The sequence below is a fragment of the Salvelinus sp. IW2-2015 genome, linkage group LG36, assembly GCF_002910315.2.
Source record: "Salvelinus sp. IW2-2015 linkage group LG36, ASM291031v2, whole genome shotgun sequence".
Lineage (NCBI taxonomy): Eukaryota > Metazoa > Chordata > Actinopteri > Salmoniformes > Salmonidae > Salvelinus > Salvelinus sp. IW2-2015.
Genome location: NC_036875.1, coordinates 31,778,138 through 31,795,649, shown reverse-complemented (window position 1 = coordinate 31,795,649; position 17,512 = coordinate 31,778,138). Strand labels below are relative to the sequence as shown.

General features: G+C 41.8%; 1 protein-coding gene across 1 annotated transcript in view; it reads left to right on the top strand.

Moving 5' to 3' along the window:
* LOC139023782 (low-density lipoprotein receptor-related protein 1B-like) overlaps positions 1-17,512 on the top strand; it is a 66,307-nt gene that overhangs the window by 46,308 nt on the left and 2,487 nt on the right. The window contains exons 14-16 of the mRNA XM_070437635.1: positions 8,693-8,773; positions 11,894-12,064; positions 15,407-15,589. Coding sequence (XP_070293736.1) covers positions 8,693-8,773; positions 11,894-12,064; positions 15,407-15,589 — 435 coding nt within the window. The remainder of the gene's footprint in view (positions 1-8,692; positions 8,774-11,893; positions 12,065-15,406; positions 15,590-17,512) is intronic.

The following is a 17,512-nucleotide window of genomic DNA, read 5'->3' as shown; positions in this document are numbered from 1 at the left end:
ACAAATATCAAATTTCTCAAACACAGGTTGTTGAATACCATTACTGAGCAGACTATTGGGTTACCTTTGAGTTGGCATAGTATTGGTTGTGAAGGGGTGCATGAGTGTACCAGTGTGCTTGTTATTGGTTGACCAGTAGTGCTGTGAAATAAGAATAGAGATATTATAACATGTCCTTGGCATCTGACAAGAATGTCCCATTTATTAATTTATTAGGACCTTGAATACTTTCTTGTCTCTCTATTTTCTTTCGCTTGCTTCATTCATGTAAGAAGTGAGTTTTAGCAGTTACATTACTGAATAGTCCTCTGGGCCAGGAGCTCAGAATTCACTAGCTCAGTGTTCTAACTTACAATGAGACAGTTGCTGCCAAATAAGACTTGTAGTATTAAAAAAAAAAGTTGTATTATTATTGCAGAATTACAGGATCTATCAAAACTGAAATCAAAGTAAGTTTTAGTGCATGTAATTTGAGTGACCGAACAGTTTATTTAGTTTTCATATGGTAGACTTTTTTTCTGTATGGTACTTTTGTCAAATCGCGCAACTATACTATTTTGACTCGTTCAGAGGGAACTTTCCTGGCCATACATTCTGTATTTAGTGATGTGATGTGGAAATAGAATTACTCAACAAGCGTAAAAGAAGTGAGAAATTTTTTTTTTGAAAGGTTTTTAAACCTCTTTGATGTTAAGTCCCCTATTTAGCGGACTTTGAGAGGTTCTGGAACGGCTACGACTGACATTTTGGTGTACAAAGCGCTCTGTGAACATCGCTTCACACCCCACATTTGCATCGGGAACGACGTGTAACATTTTTTGGCCTATCCAGACAACGAATCGATTTTCTCTCCCTCTGATCGACAAAGCCCAGCCTGGGAGATGGCATATAAAAGGGGACAGTCTAGCGATTTCAGCAATCGTGGTCCCATGTTGCTCTGATATTCGCAGCCAGATATAGAGCTCTCAACATGAAAAAGTACTACATCATTTTGTATAATTGAAACACAACCACTTTATGTTGGTCCCAGAGGGATGAAATCACGTTGTTTGTTATGCTGAAGTTCTAACGTGTCTGCAGGCATTCGAGTTGTGTCTGTGCGTCGGTTCAGATGAGGCTTGGTATGGCAGAAAATGCCCTGTCGTCAGTTATATGAAATGGGGCCAAATTTGTAGTCACGAAATACACTACATGGACAAAGGTATGTGGACACTTGCTCGTCTAAAATCTCATTCCAAAATCATAGGCCTTAATTCTTATGGCTGCAGGGGCAGTATTGAGTAGCTTGGATGAAAAGTTGCCCAGAGGTGCCCAGAGTAAACTGCCTGCTCCTCAGTCCCAGTTGCTAATATATGCATATTATTACTAGTATTGGATAGAAAACACTCTGAAGTTTCTAAAACTGTTTGAATGATGTCTGTGAGTATAACAGAACTCATATGGCAGGCAAAAACCAGAGAAAGAAATCCAACCAGGAAGTGGGAAATCTGAGGTTTGTAGGTTTTCAACTCATCACCTATCGAATTCACAGTGGGATATGGGTCAGTCTGCACTTCCTACGGCGTCCACTAGATGTCAACAGTCTGTAGAACCTTGTCTGATGCTTCTACTGTGAAGTGGGGCCGAAGGAGACGGGAATGAGTCAGGTCTATCATGAGCTGACCATGCTCTGACCATGCGCATTCACATGAGAGTGAGCTCTGTTCCATCGCTCTTCTGAAGACAATGGAATTCTCCGGTTGGAACATTATTGAAGATTTATGTTAAAAACATCCTAAAGATTGATTCAATACATCATTTGACATGTTTCTACTGACTGTTACGGAACTTCTTGACATTTCGTCTGCTTTTAGTGAACGCGCTTCCTGACTTTGGATTTGTTTACCAAACACGCTAACAAAAATAGCTATTTGGACATAAATGATGGACATTACCGAACAAAACAAACATTTCTTGTGGAAGTGGGAGTCCTGGGAGTGCATTCCGACGAAGATCAGCAAAGGTAAGTGAAGATTTATAATGCTATTTATAACTTTTGTTGACTCCACAATTTGGCAGGTAACTGTATGGCTTCCTTTTGTGGCTGAACGCTGTTCTCAGATTATTGAATATTGTGCTTTTGCCGTAAAGCTTTTTTGAAATCCGACACAGCGGTTGCATTAAGAACAAGTGTATCTTTAATTCTATGTAAAACATGTATCTTTCATCAAAGTTTATGATGAGTATTTCTGATATTTTATGTGGCTCTGCAATTTCTCAGGATATTTTGGAGGCATTTCTGAACATGGCGCCAATGTAAACTGAGGTTTTTGGATATAAATATGAACTTTATTGAACAAAACATATATGTATTGTGTAACATGAAGTCCTATGAGTGTCATCTGATGAAGATCATCAAAAGTTAATGATTAATTTCATCTCTATTTCTGCTTTTTTTGACACCTGTCTTTGGCTGGAAAAATTGCTGTTTTTCTGTGATTTTGCGGTGACCTAACATAATCGTTTGTTGTGCTTTCACTGTAAAGCCTTTTTTTGAAATCAGACACTGTGGTGGGATTAACAAGAAGTGTATCTTTAAAATGGTGTGAAATACTTGTATGCTTGAGGAATTTTAAATTATGAGATTTCTGTTGTTTGAATTTGGCGCCCAGCACTTTCACAGGCTGTTGTCATATGATCCCTTTAACGGGATTGCAGCCATAAGAAGTTTTAATTTGGAGATGGTCCCCTCTTTGCTGCTATAACATCCTCCACTCTTCTGGGAAGGCTTTCCACTAGATGTTAGAACATTGCTGCGGGACTTGCTTCCATTCAGCCAAAAGAGCATTAGTGAGGTTGGGCACTGATGTTGAGCTATTAGGCCTGTTCCAATTAATCCCAAAGTCATCTGATGGGGTTGAGGTCAGGACTCTGTGCAGGTCAGTCAAGTTTTTCCACAGTGATCTCAACAAACCATTTCTGTATGGACCTTGCTTTGTGCACAGGGACATTGTCATGCTGAAACAGGAAAGGGCCATCCCCAAACTGTTGCCACAATGTTGAAAGCACAGAATCGTCTAGAATGTCATTGTATGCTGTAGCATTAAGATTTCACTTCACTGGAACTAAGGGACCTAGCCCAAATCACAAACAACTGTCCCAGACCATTATTCCTCAACTTTATAGTTGGCACCATGCATTGGGGCAGGTAGCGTTCTCCTGGAATCCGTCGAACCCAGATTCGACCGTCGGACTGCCAGATGGTGAAGCGTGATTCATCACTCCAGAGAACGTATTTTCACTGCTCCAGAGTCCAATGGCGGTGAGCTTTACACCACTCCAGTCGAAACTTGGCATTGCACATGGGGATCTTAGGCTTGTGTGTTCCTGTTCGGCCATGGAAACCCATTTCATGAAGCTCCAGACAAATAGTTATTGTGCTGATGTTGCTTCCGGGAGGCAGTTTGGAACTCGGTAGTGATTGTTGCAACCAAGGACAGGCTATTTGTATGCTCTACGCGTTTCAGCATTCGCCTGTACCGTTCTGTGAGCTTTTGTGGCTTACCACTTTGTGGCTGAGCCGTTGTTGCTCCTAGACATTTCCACTTCACAATAACAGCACTTACATTTGACCGGGGCAGCTCTAGCAGGGCAGACATTTGACAACTGACTTGTTGGAAAGGTGGCATCCTGTGACGGTGCCACGTTGAAAGTCATTGAGCTCTTCAGTAAGGCCATTCTAACGCCAATGTTTGTCTATGGAGGTTGCATGGCTGTCTGCTCAATTTTATACACCTGTCAGCAACGGGTGAGGCTGAAGTAGCCGAATCCACTATTTTAAAGGTGTGTCTACATACTTTTGGCAATGTAGCGTATGATCATATTCATTTTATAGTTATAAGAAAGATTAAATCTCATAGTAAGTTGTTTATAATTGTACTGTTACTATATTTTGAAAGCATTTCACTCATTTCAAGCCCTATTCCCCCACTTTTGTTGAGTAGGAAAAAAATATTGTACGATGTTTTTATATTTTCATATTTTCATAATATTTGTGCTATGTATTTGAGCTTCTATCCTCAAATGTGAGTCAATGTGTAACTATTTTTACCAGAATGGTGAGTTCCAGAACTTTCTAGAACTATGCAGCATTATAGTTTTGTTTATGGCCATCTCATGAAAATGAATTACTCTTGGATATGTCTATTTAGGTGAAAATCTACATTTTGCTGTAACGTTTAACCTCCCATCTCTTCATTATATGTGGTAAGGATGGCACATATCAGTCTCTGATGATCAGTGCCAGGCACTGCATAGTGTTGTATCGTCTCCGACTCTCCGTTGTGTGCCTACTAAGCTGCTTCAATACACAGTCACAAACAACCAGAGTGTAAGCTGTAATTAAAGTTTATGCTCGGCTTCATTCAATCATAATCAAGCTGCGCTCCAAAACATATTCTCTCCCATACTGTTGTTTGAGGTTCCTCAGGCATTACTGCTCTGTAGGAGTTCTCACCGCGTCTCTGGCAGTTCAATTTGCTCCACTGCAGCGACGATGGGTTTTAAACACCTGAAGCTCCACACGTCGTGGTGCCACTGCCATTTGAGATGGATGCTAATTTGAATTTTGTTTGCTAGAAGTATGGTAGTTGTCAACCTGTATGTTGAACCCAGAATCTCCCCTCCGTCGACTAGACTGAGAAACTAACCAGACATTATTTATGCATGTTGATATTTATTTTTAATGAGTGTTAAACCTCAACCAGACGGTCGCTGTCGAAGATAACTAAAATCCTTAGAGCGAAAATGTAGAAGACAAGTGTGGTAAACATTCACTATGTCCTAGCTAATGCCCTAGGTGTTTGTAGCAGTAGGGATTCCAAATAATCCAATAAAATGTAGTCTCTGAATTCAAACCAAAGTCTATAAAGCTCCTGGCCTCCAATGGAAATATCTCAGAAAGTGTGTTATATGTGATGCGAATACAAATGTAGATCACATGTATTTAGGGGTCATCCAAATCCATATGCCCAGATTCACATTGACACTAATAGTGGGTGGAATATTTAGCCACCAGCACCATCAACAACAGTTAGAGAAAGTGAGAGCTGGTGTCTCTTTGAGCACACTGGAAGAAGTAAGGAGCAGATGTTGGTTAATTACCGAGATGTTAGTTGGTTTTGAACAGGCAGCTAGCAGAATCACTGTCTGTCTAAGCAGCACTAGCTGGTGTGTTTAGGTGGTTGTTTTTTCCACCAAGCTCACCACTTGGTGAAAAAACCAACCTTGCTTAACTTCCAATGGGAAAACTGTTTCTTATCGGCAGACTCAACAGCCTTGGTTTCACAAATGACTGCCTTGCCTGGTTCACCAACTACTTCTCAGACAGAGTTCAGTGTGTCAAATCGGAGGGCCTGTTGTCCGGACCTCCGGACCAAGCTCACCACTTGGTGGAAAAACCAACATTGCTTAACTTCCAATGGGAAAACTGTTTCTTGTTGTGCTGCCACTGCTGCTCACTGTCATCAAATAAAGCAGCGTTTCTTTCTCTACATTACTTTGGATTAACCAAAGGCAAAACATCTGGACATGTATCATGTTTGTTTCTTTCTCCAATTACGTTTTTTATGTCATGTTTTTGTCTTAAAGCCTGATTCTGTATTTTTGCAGGTCTCATTGATGAGACTTAATTATGAGTTTTGATTAGTTTGAATGTGATTTGAAGCACTTCTTAGAATCCTAGATTAGCTTTTCTACCTGAAAACAAGCATCATAGTTTTTTTCTAACAAATACGGAACACATTTTAACCTTTCCAAAAGGTGCATGCAAATTAAGGGTGACATTTACAACAGCTACACTTGCATGCAACACACTGTATGTCCATGGAGACACCTCCTCCCAGGCTAGGAAACAGTGTCACCACCGATAAATCTACGATAATTGAGAATTTAAGCATTTTTCTACGGCTGGCCATGCTTTCCACCTGGCTACACCTACCCCCGTCAACAGCTCTGCACCCCCAACAGCAACTTGCCCAAGCCTCCCCCATTTCTCCTTCACCCAAATCCAGAGAGCTGATGTTCTGAAAGAGCTGCAAAATCTGGACCCCTACAAATCAGCTGGGCTAGACAATCTGGGCTAGACAACCCTCTCTTTCCGCTGAAATTGTTGCAACCCTTATTACTAGCCTGTTCAACCTCTCTTTCGTATCTCCCGGGTGGCGCAGTGGTCTAGGGCACTGCATCGCAGTGCTAGCTGCGCCACCAGAGTCTCTGGGTTCGCGCCCAGGCTGGGCTGGGTTCGCGCCCAGGCTCTGTCGCAGCTGGCCGCAACCGGGAGATCCGTGGGGCGACGCACAATTGGCATAGCGTCGTCCGGGTTAGGGAGGGTTTGGCCGGTAGGGATATCCTTGTCTCAGTATGTAAAAATAAATAAATAAATAAATAAATAATGTAATAAAATGTATGCACTCTACTGTAAGTCGCTCTGGATAAGAGTGTCTGCTCTTGGCCGGTAGGGATATCCTTGTCTCAGTATGTAAAAAAAATGTAATAAAATGTATGCACTCTACTGTAAGTCGCTCTGGATAAGAGCGTCTGCTAAATGACGTAAGTGTATCGTCTGAGATCCCTAAAGATTGGAACGCTGCCGCAGTCATCCCCCTCTTCAAAGGGGGAGACACTCTAGACCCAAACTGTTACAGACCTATATATATCCTACCCTGCCTTTCGAAAGCCAAGTTAACAAACAGATCACCGACCATTTCGAATCCCACCGTACCTTCTCCGCTATGCAATCTGGTTTCCGAGCTGGTCATGGGTGCACCGCATCCACGCTCAAGGTCCTAAACGATATCATAACCGCCATCGATAAAAGACAATACTGTGCAGGCTTTCGACTCTGTCAATCACCGCATTCTTATCGGCAGACTCAACAGCCTTGGTTTCACAAATGACTGCCTTGCCTGGTTCACCATTTACTTTTCAGACAGAGTTCAGTGTGTCAAATCGGAGGGCCTGTTGTCCGGACCTCTGGCAGTCTCTATGGGAGTGCCACAGGGTTTAATTCTCGGGCCGACTCTTTTCTCTCTATACATCAATGATGTCGCTTTTGCTGCTGGTGATTCTCTGATCCACCTCTACGCAGACAACACCATTCTATATACTTCTGGCCCTTCTTTGGACACTGTGTTAACAAGCCTCCAGATGAGCTTCAATGCCATACAACACTCCTTCCGTGGCCTCCAACTGCTCTTTAATGCAAGTAAAACTAAATGCATGCTCTTCCACCGATCGCTGCCCGCAACCGCCCACCCGTCTAGCATCACTACTCTGGATGGTTCTGACTTAGAATATGTGGACAACTACAAATACCTAGGTGTCTGGTTAGACTCTAAACGCTCCTTCCAGACTCACATTAAGCATCTCCACTCCAAAATTAAATATAGAATCGGCTTCCTATTTTGCAACAAAGCATCCTTCGCTCATGCTGCCAAACATACCCTTGTAAAACTGACTATCCTACCGATCCTTGACTTCAGCAATGTCATTTACAAAATAGCCTCCAACACTCTACTCAGCAAATTGGATGTAGTCTATCACAGTGCCATCCATGTTGTCACCAAAGCCCCATATACTACCCACCACTACGACCTGTATGCTCTCGTTGGCTGGCCCTCGCTTCATACTCGTCGCCAAACCCACTGGCTCCAGGGCATTTATAAGTCTTTGCTAGGCAAAGCCTTGCCTTATCTCAGCTCACTGGTCACCATAGCAGCACCCACCAGTAGCACGCGCTCCAGCAGGTATATTTCACTGGTCATCCCCAAAGCCAACTACTCCCTTGGCCACCTTTACTTCCAGTTCTCTGCTGCCAATGACTGGAACGATTTGCAAAAATCACTGAAGCTGGAGTCTTATATCTCTCTCACTAACTTTAAGCATCAGCTTTCAGAGCAGCTTACCGATCATTGCACCTGTACATAGCCCATCTGTAAATAGCCCACCCAACTACCTCATCCCCATATTGTTATTTATTTTTTTGCTCCTTTGCACCTCAGTATCTCTACTTGCACATTCATCTTCTGCACATCTATCACTCCAGTGTTTAATTGCTAAATTGTAATTATTTCGCCACTATGGCCTATTTATTGCCTTACCTCCCTAATCTTACTATATTTGCATACACTGTATTTAGACTTTTCTATTGTGTTATTGACTGTACGTTTGTTTATCCTATGTGTAACTCTGTGTTGTTTGTGTCGCACTGCTTTGCTTTATCTTGGCCAGTTTGCAGTTGTAAATGACAACTTGTTCTCAACTGGCCTACCTGGTTAAATAAAGGTGAAATAAAAAAACACCTCTAGTATTACAATATTCGTTAGCCATATTTCCATTAATTTACATATGTTTAGCATAACATTCAGTGTGGTGTTGAGATAGCTCTTATTAACTTGCTTAGGAATTTATTTCAACCTGCAACACACATATAGTGAAAAAGATTAGTAGTCGGGACACTATGTGGGTTAATACAGGGCTTGTTTTAAGGGTGTGCTGTTGACCACACACAAAACAATATATACTGTTGAAATATGAGTTAGAATGGAGTGTTTGTAAGGAGTTTTAGACAAAGTATTTTCAGAATAAATGTACCCCTATGGGTTTGGGCTTTAAATAACTGTAGTTGACTGTCTATTTGCTTTTATGTCTATAGCATTGCCGACCTGTGAACCACTCACCCAGTTCAGCTGTTCCAATGGGAGATGCATCAGTGTCAAGTGGCATTGTGACTCAGGTACGTTCCTACTGAAAACCTACAGCAGTGTTTCCTCAACAACCATCAGGGCTTCAACAAAAATAAACAACTTTGAGGTCAGAATACTTGAGGACAGGAGTTGAAAAACACTGAGCTACTGTACATTTCACATGCCCCTTGTATAACCCACAACCTTTAAATCAACCACGATCTCCTTATGTTACGAAAGTGGTTCGGAGAAACACACTCTTCCCACTATGCACACCACGTCATTTCAATTTGGATATTTGGGTAATATTTGGTTGAGACATTGATCAATGAGATTACATCCTTTACTCACCCATTTTTTGTTTAGTTGTCATCTAAATGTGTTATCACTGACGCACTTTCAACCATTTGAAAGCACAAAAAGTTGAAATTGGAATACAATATCAGATATTTGAACCAGCCTCTTCGCGGACACTGACGTCTTGCTTCCGGACAAGCTAAACGCGTTCTTTGCCCGCTTTGAGGATGACACAGTGCCACCAACGTGGCCAGCTACCAAGGACTATGGGCTCTCCTTCTCCTTGGCCGACGTGAGTAAAACATTTAAACGTGTTAACCCTCGCAAGGCTGCCGGCCCAGTTGCCTAGCCGCGACCTCAGAGCATGTGCAGACCAGCTGGTTGGTGTGTTTACGGACATATTCAATCTCTCCCTATCCCAGTCTGGTGTCCCCACATGCTTTAAGATGGCCACCATTGTTCCTGTACCCAAGAATGCAAAGGTAACTGAACTAAATGACTGTCGCCCTGTAGCACTCATTTCTGTCATCATGAAGTGCTTTGAGAGACCAGTCAAGGATCATATCACCTCCACCTTACCTGTCACCCGAGACCCACTTCAATTTGCTTACTGCCCCAAAAGGTCCACAGACGATGCAATCGCCATCACACTGCACACTGCCCTATCCCATCTGGACAAGAGGAATACCTATGTAAGAATGCTGTTTATTGACTATAGCTCAGCATTCAACACCATAGTACCCTCCAAGCTCATCATTAAGCTCGAGTCCCTGGGTCTGAACCCCGCCCTGTACAATTGGGTCTTGGACTTCCTGACGGGCCGCCTCCAGGTAGTGTAGGTAGGAAACAACATCTCCACTTCGCTGATCTTCAACACTGGGGCCCCACAAGTGTGCGTGCTCAGCCCCTTCCTGTACTCCCTGTTTACCCATGACTGCGTGGCCATGCACACCTCCAACTCAATCATCAAGTATGCAGACGACACAACAGTAGTAGGCTTGATTACCAACAACGACGACGAGACAGCCTACAGGGAGGAGGTGAGGTCTTTGGGAGTGTGGTGTCAGGAAAATAACCTCTCACTTAACGTCAACAAAACAAAGAAGATGATCGTGGACTTGTAGGAAACAGCAGAGGGAGCACCCCCCTATCCACATCGACAGGACAGCAGTGGAGAAGGTGGAAAGTTGCAATTCCTCTGCGTACATATCATTCACAAACTGAAATGGTCCACCCACACAGACAGTGTGGTGAAGAAGGCGCACCAGCACAAAGAAATGTGGCTTGTCACCTAAAACCCTCACAAACTTTTACAGATGCACAATTGAGAGCATCCTGTCGGGTTGTATCACAGCCTGGTATGGCAACTGCACCGCCCACAACTGCAGGGCTCTCCAGAGGATGGTGCGGTCTGCACAACTCATTACCGGGGGTAAACTACCTTTTCTCCAGGACACCAACAGCACCTGATGTCACAGGAAGGCCAAAAATATCATCAAGGCAACAACCACCCGAGCCACTTCCTGTTCACCCCGCTATCATCCAGAAGACGAGGTCAGTACAGGTGCATCAAAGCTGGGACCGAGAGACTGAAAAACAGCTTCCATCTTAAGACTATCAGACTGTTAAATAGCCATCACTAGCACAGAGAGACTGCTGCCTACATACGCAGACTTGAAATCATTGGCCACTTTAATAAATGGAGCACTAGTCACTTTAATAATGTCACTTTAATAATGTTTACATAACTTGCATTACTCATCTCATATGTATATACTGTATTCTATACTATCTACTGTATCTTAGTCTATGCCGCTCTGACATTGTTCATCCAGATATATTCTTAATTCCATTCCTTTACTTAGATTTGTGTATATTAGGTATTTGTTGTGAAATTATTAGATATTACTTGTTAGATATTTCTACACAGTCGGAACTAGAAGCACAAGCATTTCTCTACACCCACAATAACATCTGCTAAACACATGTATGTGACCAATAAAATTTGATTTATTTGAGTTTGTCTACAAATTAATAATTGATGTTGGATTCATGTCTCCATCTCAACCAAAAATGTAAGTTAAAGAATAGAACTAAATCAAATCAAACTTTAAATGCAGTTTGATTTGATTTACTCCTATTCTTTAACTTTAACTTTTGGTTAGGATGGAGACATGAATCCAACATTTCAAATTCAGTTGAACCCTGGGTTGAATTGAAACAATAGCTGTTGATGACTTCACAAATGCTATATACTTTACTGTAGGCCTAAATAGCATACTTGATGATTTATGACTCATAAAATATGGTTACATTTCATTTGCTCTGGTAGACCTCCCTTTGGAATGACTTTTGATAGCAACAGTAAATCTATTTTGTTATTAAGTGGAGCTTTCTTAATAATCATTCTCACAATTGCACATGGTTTTAGTCAGTGACAAATATCAAAGCTAAGCAGGGCTGAACTTGGTTAAAACCCTGGAATGGAGACCAAAGGAATAACTGTAGATATATCAACTCTTCAATAGGAGTTTCTGCCCAACCTGTAGTTTTTTTTTCTGATAGTGGATATAACATTATACAGGGTTTGTCTATGTTGAAAATTGGTTACCATGATGACATAATCCTTTCACCCTCAAAACACATTGATGACTTTTTTTCAAATTCAATGTATTTTCTTTGTCACATTACTTTGACAAATTAAATTGAAACAACTTTGATTCAACCAGTTTGTGCCCAGTGGGATGTGCAGAGTACGTTTACCTTGCCTGAAACGTGACTTCTGAGGCCTCCCCAATCTAATGCACATTCTTATGACATGAAGGAGTCAAATCTAGTCAGTCAAACTTGCTATTTTTCCTCTGTGTCCCAAGATGATGACTGTGGAGATGGTAGTGACGAGGTGAGTTGTGTCCACTACTGCTCCAACACCCAGTTCCAGTGCTCCAGTGGGAGATGTATTCCAGACCACTGGGCCTGCGATGGGGACAACGACTGTGGGGACTTCAGTGATGAAAACACCACCTGTGGAGGGTCTGGAGCTGGTGAGAGAAACCATGCTGTTTTTTGTAATTCCTTTATTGTAGCCCTTTTTGAATTCGTAATGCAAATGCAACTTCATAAGTAATAGTGCCATCCCTCATTTTGACAAATTAATGTACTCTGCACTAAGTATCATGTTAACTATCCCAACATCGTGAGTACAGTGCCTTGCAAAAGTATTCACCCCCTTGGTGTTTTTCCTATTTTGTTGCATTACAACCTGAATGTATTTTTATTTGGATGTCATGTAATGGACATACACAAAATAATCCAAATTGGTGAAGTGAAATGAAAAAAATTACTTGTTTAAAAAAAATCATTTTTTGTTTTAAAAACGGAAGCAAGCGGCACCACAATGGAGCTCTCCAAAAAGGTCAGGGATAAAGTTGTGGATAAGTACAGATCATGGTTGGGTTATAAAAAAATATCTGAAACTTTGAACATCCCATGGAGCACCATAAAATCCATTATAAAAAATGGAAAGAATATGGCACCACAACAAACCTGCCAAAAGAGGGCCACCCACCGAAACTCACGGACCAGGCAAGGAGGGCATTAATCAGAGAGGCAACAAAAAGAACAAAGATAACCCTGAAGGAGCTGCAAAGCTCCACAGGGGAGATTGGAGTATCTGTCCATAGGACCATTTTAAGCCGTACACTCCACAGAGCTGGGCTTTATGGAAGAGTGGCCAGAAAAAAGCCATTACTTAAAGAAACAAATAAGCAAACATGTTTGGTGTTCGCCAAAAGGCATGTGGGAGACTCCCCAAACATATGGAAGAAGGTACTCTGGTCAGTTGAGACAAAAATTTAGCTTTTTGGCCATCAAGGAAAATGCTATGTCTTGCGCAAAGCCAACACCTCACATCACCCCGAGAACACCATCCCCACAGTGAAGGATGATGGTGGCAGCATCATGCTGTGGGGATGTTTTCATTGGCAGGGACTGGGAAACTGGTCAGAATTGAAGGAATGATGGATGGTGCTAAATACAGGGAAATTCTTGAGGGAAACCTGTTTCAGTCTTCTAGAGATTTGAGACTGGGATGGAGGTTCACCTTCCAGCAGAACAATGACCCTGCTGAAGCAACACTCAAGTGGTTTAAGGGGAAACGTGTAAATGTCTTGGAATGGCCTAGTCAAGGCCCAGAGCTCAATCCAGTTGAGAAGATTGCTGTACACCAGCGGAACCCATCCAACTTGAAGAATGGGCCAAAATGGCTAGATGTGCCAAGCTTATAGAGACATACCCCAAGAGACTTGCAGCTGTAATTGCTGCAAAAGGGGGCTCTACAAAGTATTGACTTTGGGGAGGTGAATAGTTATGCACAGTCAAGTTTTCAGTTTTTTGGTCTTAATTCTTGTTTGTTTCACAATAAAAACTATTATTATTACTACTATTAAGTGGTAGGCATGTTGTGTAAATCAAATGATACAAACCCCCCCAAAATGTATTTTAGTTCCAGATTGTAAGGCAACAAAATAGGAAAAATGCCAAGGGGGTGAATACTTTCCAAGCCACTGTAGATGCTTTCAAGGTGGGCTAACTACTCCTCCTCATTACTGCACATGCAGCATTGAGCGTAACTATTAATTATTAATTTGGCATTTCAATCAGTAGAAATATATATATTTTTAAAAGATAATTTGTTTAATTTTAAATTAACTGTTAATTGGCCTGGTCTAATGTCCTTAAGTCTTCATCTTCCTCTCTCAGCTCGCGCTCTGCTGATCTAATCTCATCTACTGTTCACAACAGTACAACATCAAGATTTGAATATTTTAATCTGGTATAATTACCTCAGAAAGCTGAGCCTGGGCAGCTGAAATGCTCACAGCTTGTCACTAGAATGAGGAAGTTATTCATCAAACCGTGTCCTGATGTCCAGGCCCAGCTCCAGCCTTTTCCTTTCTACTCTAACACAGTGTAGTGTTGCTGGGTTGTGGCCCACCCCTGGGGTTAAAGCTCTGGCTCGGCAGGCCCTGACTGTTATGGCAATACTTCTGATCTCTGATTTCAGAAGTTATTTTTTTCTCCTGGCAATGTGGAAATGGTTAGGTTGAATAATAGTCTTGTGACTGACTACCTAGCATGATTAAAAATAACATTTGAAAGATCAATCATGCAGATAATTTTGCCATAGCTTTGTATGGAATAGAATATACATAACCCAATATTGTCAAAAGTTTGCCCACTGGGATTCAATTTTCACATTCACAGAAGGATTCTATTTAAGTGATAATGCCAGAGTAGCTGGTGTTTGGGTGATATATTGGCAACGGTGTTGCCAATATATCCTCCAAACATCGGTTTTGAGGGCATTAATACTTTTATACAATGGGTTACCAACATATTGAAATAGTGATTGACATATTTTCATTTATTTATTTTTTTATGAATTTATTCATACTATTTCTTCCTTCCACAAGATATAGTCCCGACACAAATCTAGGGTTGCTACCCAAGCCGGCAGGTCATTCGTTCTATTGGTTCGGTTGCCAGAGATTCAACTCAGTCATTCAGTCTTTTTGTTCTGTATCTATGGATGCAACTCAGTTGTTCATTCTAAATGTTCCATTGCAATACTGGCTGGCAACATTCTTATCCCTTGCTTGCTAGCTAGCCAACGACAGCTAACTTAAAGTTACGTCAAACAGTGCAGCCAGAACAACAGCAAAGGAGCTGCATTTGCGTTTGTTTAAGCTGTTTTCTAGTGCCATTTATTTAGATACAGTACATCCATAACAATGAGCTAATGATGCGCAATTTCACCTGGCATAGAAAATGTGCTCTTTCATCAGGACAATGTTGTTCAGGGGAGCTAGCCAACAACACAGTCACTTCAAACGGAAGCTGGAAAGACAGCAATCTAGCTGCATATAATTTCGTTTGACCTGTTTTTTATTGACATTTCTTTGCATATATCCATAAAAATTATGCCAGCTGATTCATGATTTTGACTGGCTGAGAAAAGCTGTCTGCCTGTCTGTCTCATCCCGACAGGTTTATTTCTATGCAACAGCTGGAGATCGAATTTCAATATTGAAACAATGTTGCAAATGTTGGGGAGACAGACAGCAAGGTTTATACAAATCTCCGCTGTTGAAAATCAAATGCTAGTCTTAATGAAACAAGAGATAATGTCTAAATGCTTTTTATAGTGGAGATCAAGTTTATAAATTGCCTGACTGGGCTGATGAGATGGAACAGCATTTCAACGTCATAGCTTTAGCCGGTGGTAACTTGTGGAATAGACACTGGTTGGAATGCGGTTTTAACTAATGAGCATCCAGGATTAGACCCACCCATTGTATAATTATTTATTTATTTTTCCCTTGCAGCATTGCCTCCTGTAATAGAGTGCAGTGGGGATGAGTTCCACTGTATGGAAGACGGTACGTGTATCCCAGAGCGCTGGAGGTGTGATGGGGACAAAGACTGCGAGGACGGTAGTGATGAGGTGGCCTGTGAGGGCACCAAGAGGATTTGTGACCCCAAGGCCAAGTTCACATGCAAAGACACAGGTAGGATAGAGACTTCTCTGTCAGTAATCGTAATCCAGAACCAAAACTTCCTAGCTACTCAGTTTGCCTAAGAAAATATTTTGTCTGACGGTAGTGTACAATCTTTGACCATTACATTAATGCTAAACTAGAAGCAAATTTAAAAGATGACATTGACCAACATCAAATAGCAGAGCTAGAAACGTGTTTAATACACATATAAACTCTAGCCTCACCAACGCTCTATGTAGTACATCATGGAAACCACATATATTTTATAGTACCATCTCTACAAAAAAAAATAATAATAATTTGTACGTAATGTTTCCACCATTATTTCCTATGACCAAAAAGAGCTTCTGGACATTAGAACAGTGATCACTAAACTCAATTAAGATTTATACTTCAATGAGTAGGCGACACTGGACATAATGCTTAACCTGAACCAGGCCCTAATCCCTGATTCGGAAGAGAAAGAGACGGCTATATAGAGGCCGATGTGTGGGTAAATTAGTAAATGAACCACCGCTATCTCTGTTCTATTGGTGAATGTACAATCACTGGAGAACAAACTGGACGAGCTCCGTTCGAGACTATCTTATCAACGGGACCTGAAGAACTGTAATATCCTATGTTCCTCTGAAACTTGGCTGAACAAGGACACTGATAATATTCTAGATGGTTTTTCTATGCATCGGCAGGACAGAACGGCAACGTCGGGTAAGCTCAAGGGGCGTGGTGTGTGTCTCTCTGTTAACAACAGCTGGTGTGCAATCTCTAATATTAAGTAAGTCTCGAGGTTCTGTTCACCTGAGTTACAATACCCCATGAGAAGCTATAGACCATGCTATTTACCTAGAGAGTTTTCATCTATATTTTTCAGAGCTGTCTATTATCCCCAAAAATTATGCTGGCACAAAGACGGCCCTCAACGAACTGTATAGGCAAGCAAACAAGAAAATGCTCATCCAGAAGCGGCGCTACTTTTGGCTGATGATTTTAATGCAGGAAAACTGAAATCCGTTTGACCTAATTTCTAACAGCATGTCACCTGTGCAACTAGAGGCGAAAAAACTCTAGATCAACTTTACTCCACACACGGACGCATACAAAGCTCTTCCTCGCCCTCCATTTGGCAAATCTGACCATAACTCTATTCTCCTTATTCCTGCTTAGAAGCAAACACTCAAACAAGAAGTACCGCTGATGTGCTCAATACGGAAGTGGTCCGATGAAGCAGATGCTAAGCTACAGGACTGTTTCGCTAGCACACTCGAATATGTTTCTGATGGTATTGAGGAGTTTATTACATCAGTCACCGGCTTAATCAATAAGTGCATCACAGTGACCGTACATACAGTGTACATATCCCAACCAGAAGCCATGTATTACTGGCAAAATCCACACTGAGATAAAGGCTAGAGCTTCAGCTTTCAAGGAGCGGGACACTAACCTGGACGCGTTTAAGAAATCCCGCTACGCCCTCCGATGAACCATCAAACAGGCAAGGCGTCAATACAGGACTAAGATCGAATCTTACTACACCAGCTCTGATGCTCATCGGATGTGTCAGGGCTGGCAAACTATCATGGAAAAACAAAGGGAAAACCCAGCCGCGAGCTGCCCAGTGACACAAGCCTAACAGACGAGCTGAATGCATTTTATGCTTGCTTCGAGGCAAGCAACACTGAACCATGTGTAAGAGCACCAGCTGTTCCAGATGTCTGTGTAATCACACTTTCAGTAGCTGATTTGAGTAAGACCTTTGAACAGGTTAACATTCACAAGGCCACAGGGCCAGACGGATTACCAAGACGTGTATTCAGATCATGCAATGGCCAGCTGGCAAGTCTTCACTGATATTTACAACCTTTCCTGATGCAGTTGGTAATACTGTAATACCTGCATGTTTCAAGCGGAACACCATAGTCCCTATGCCCAAGA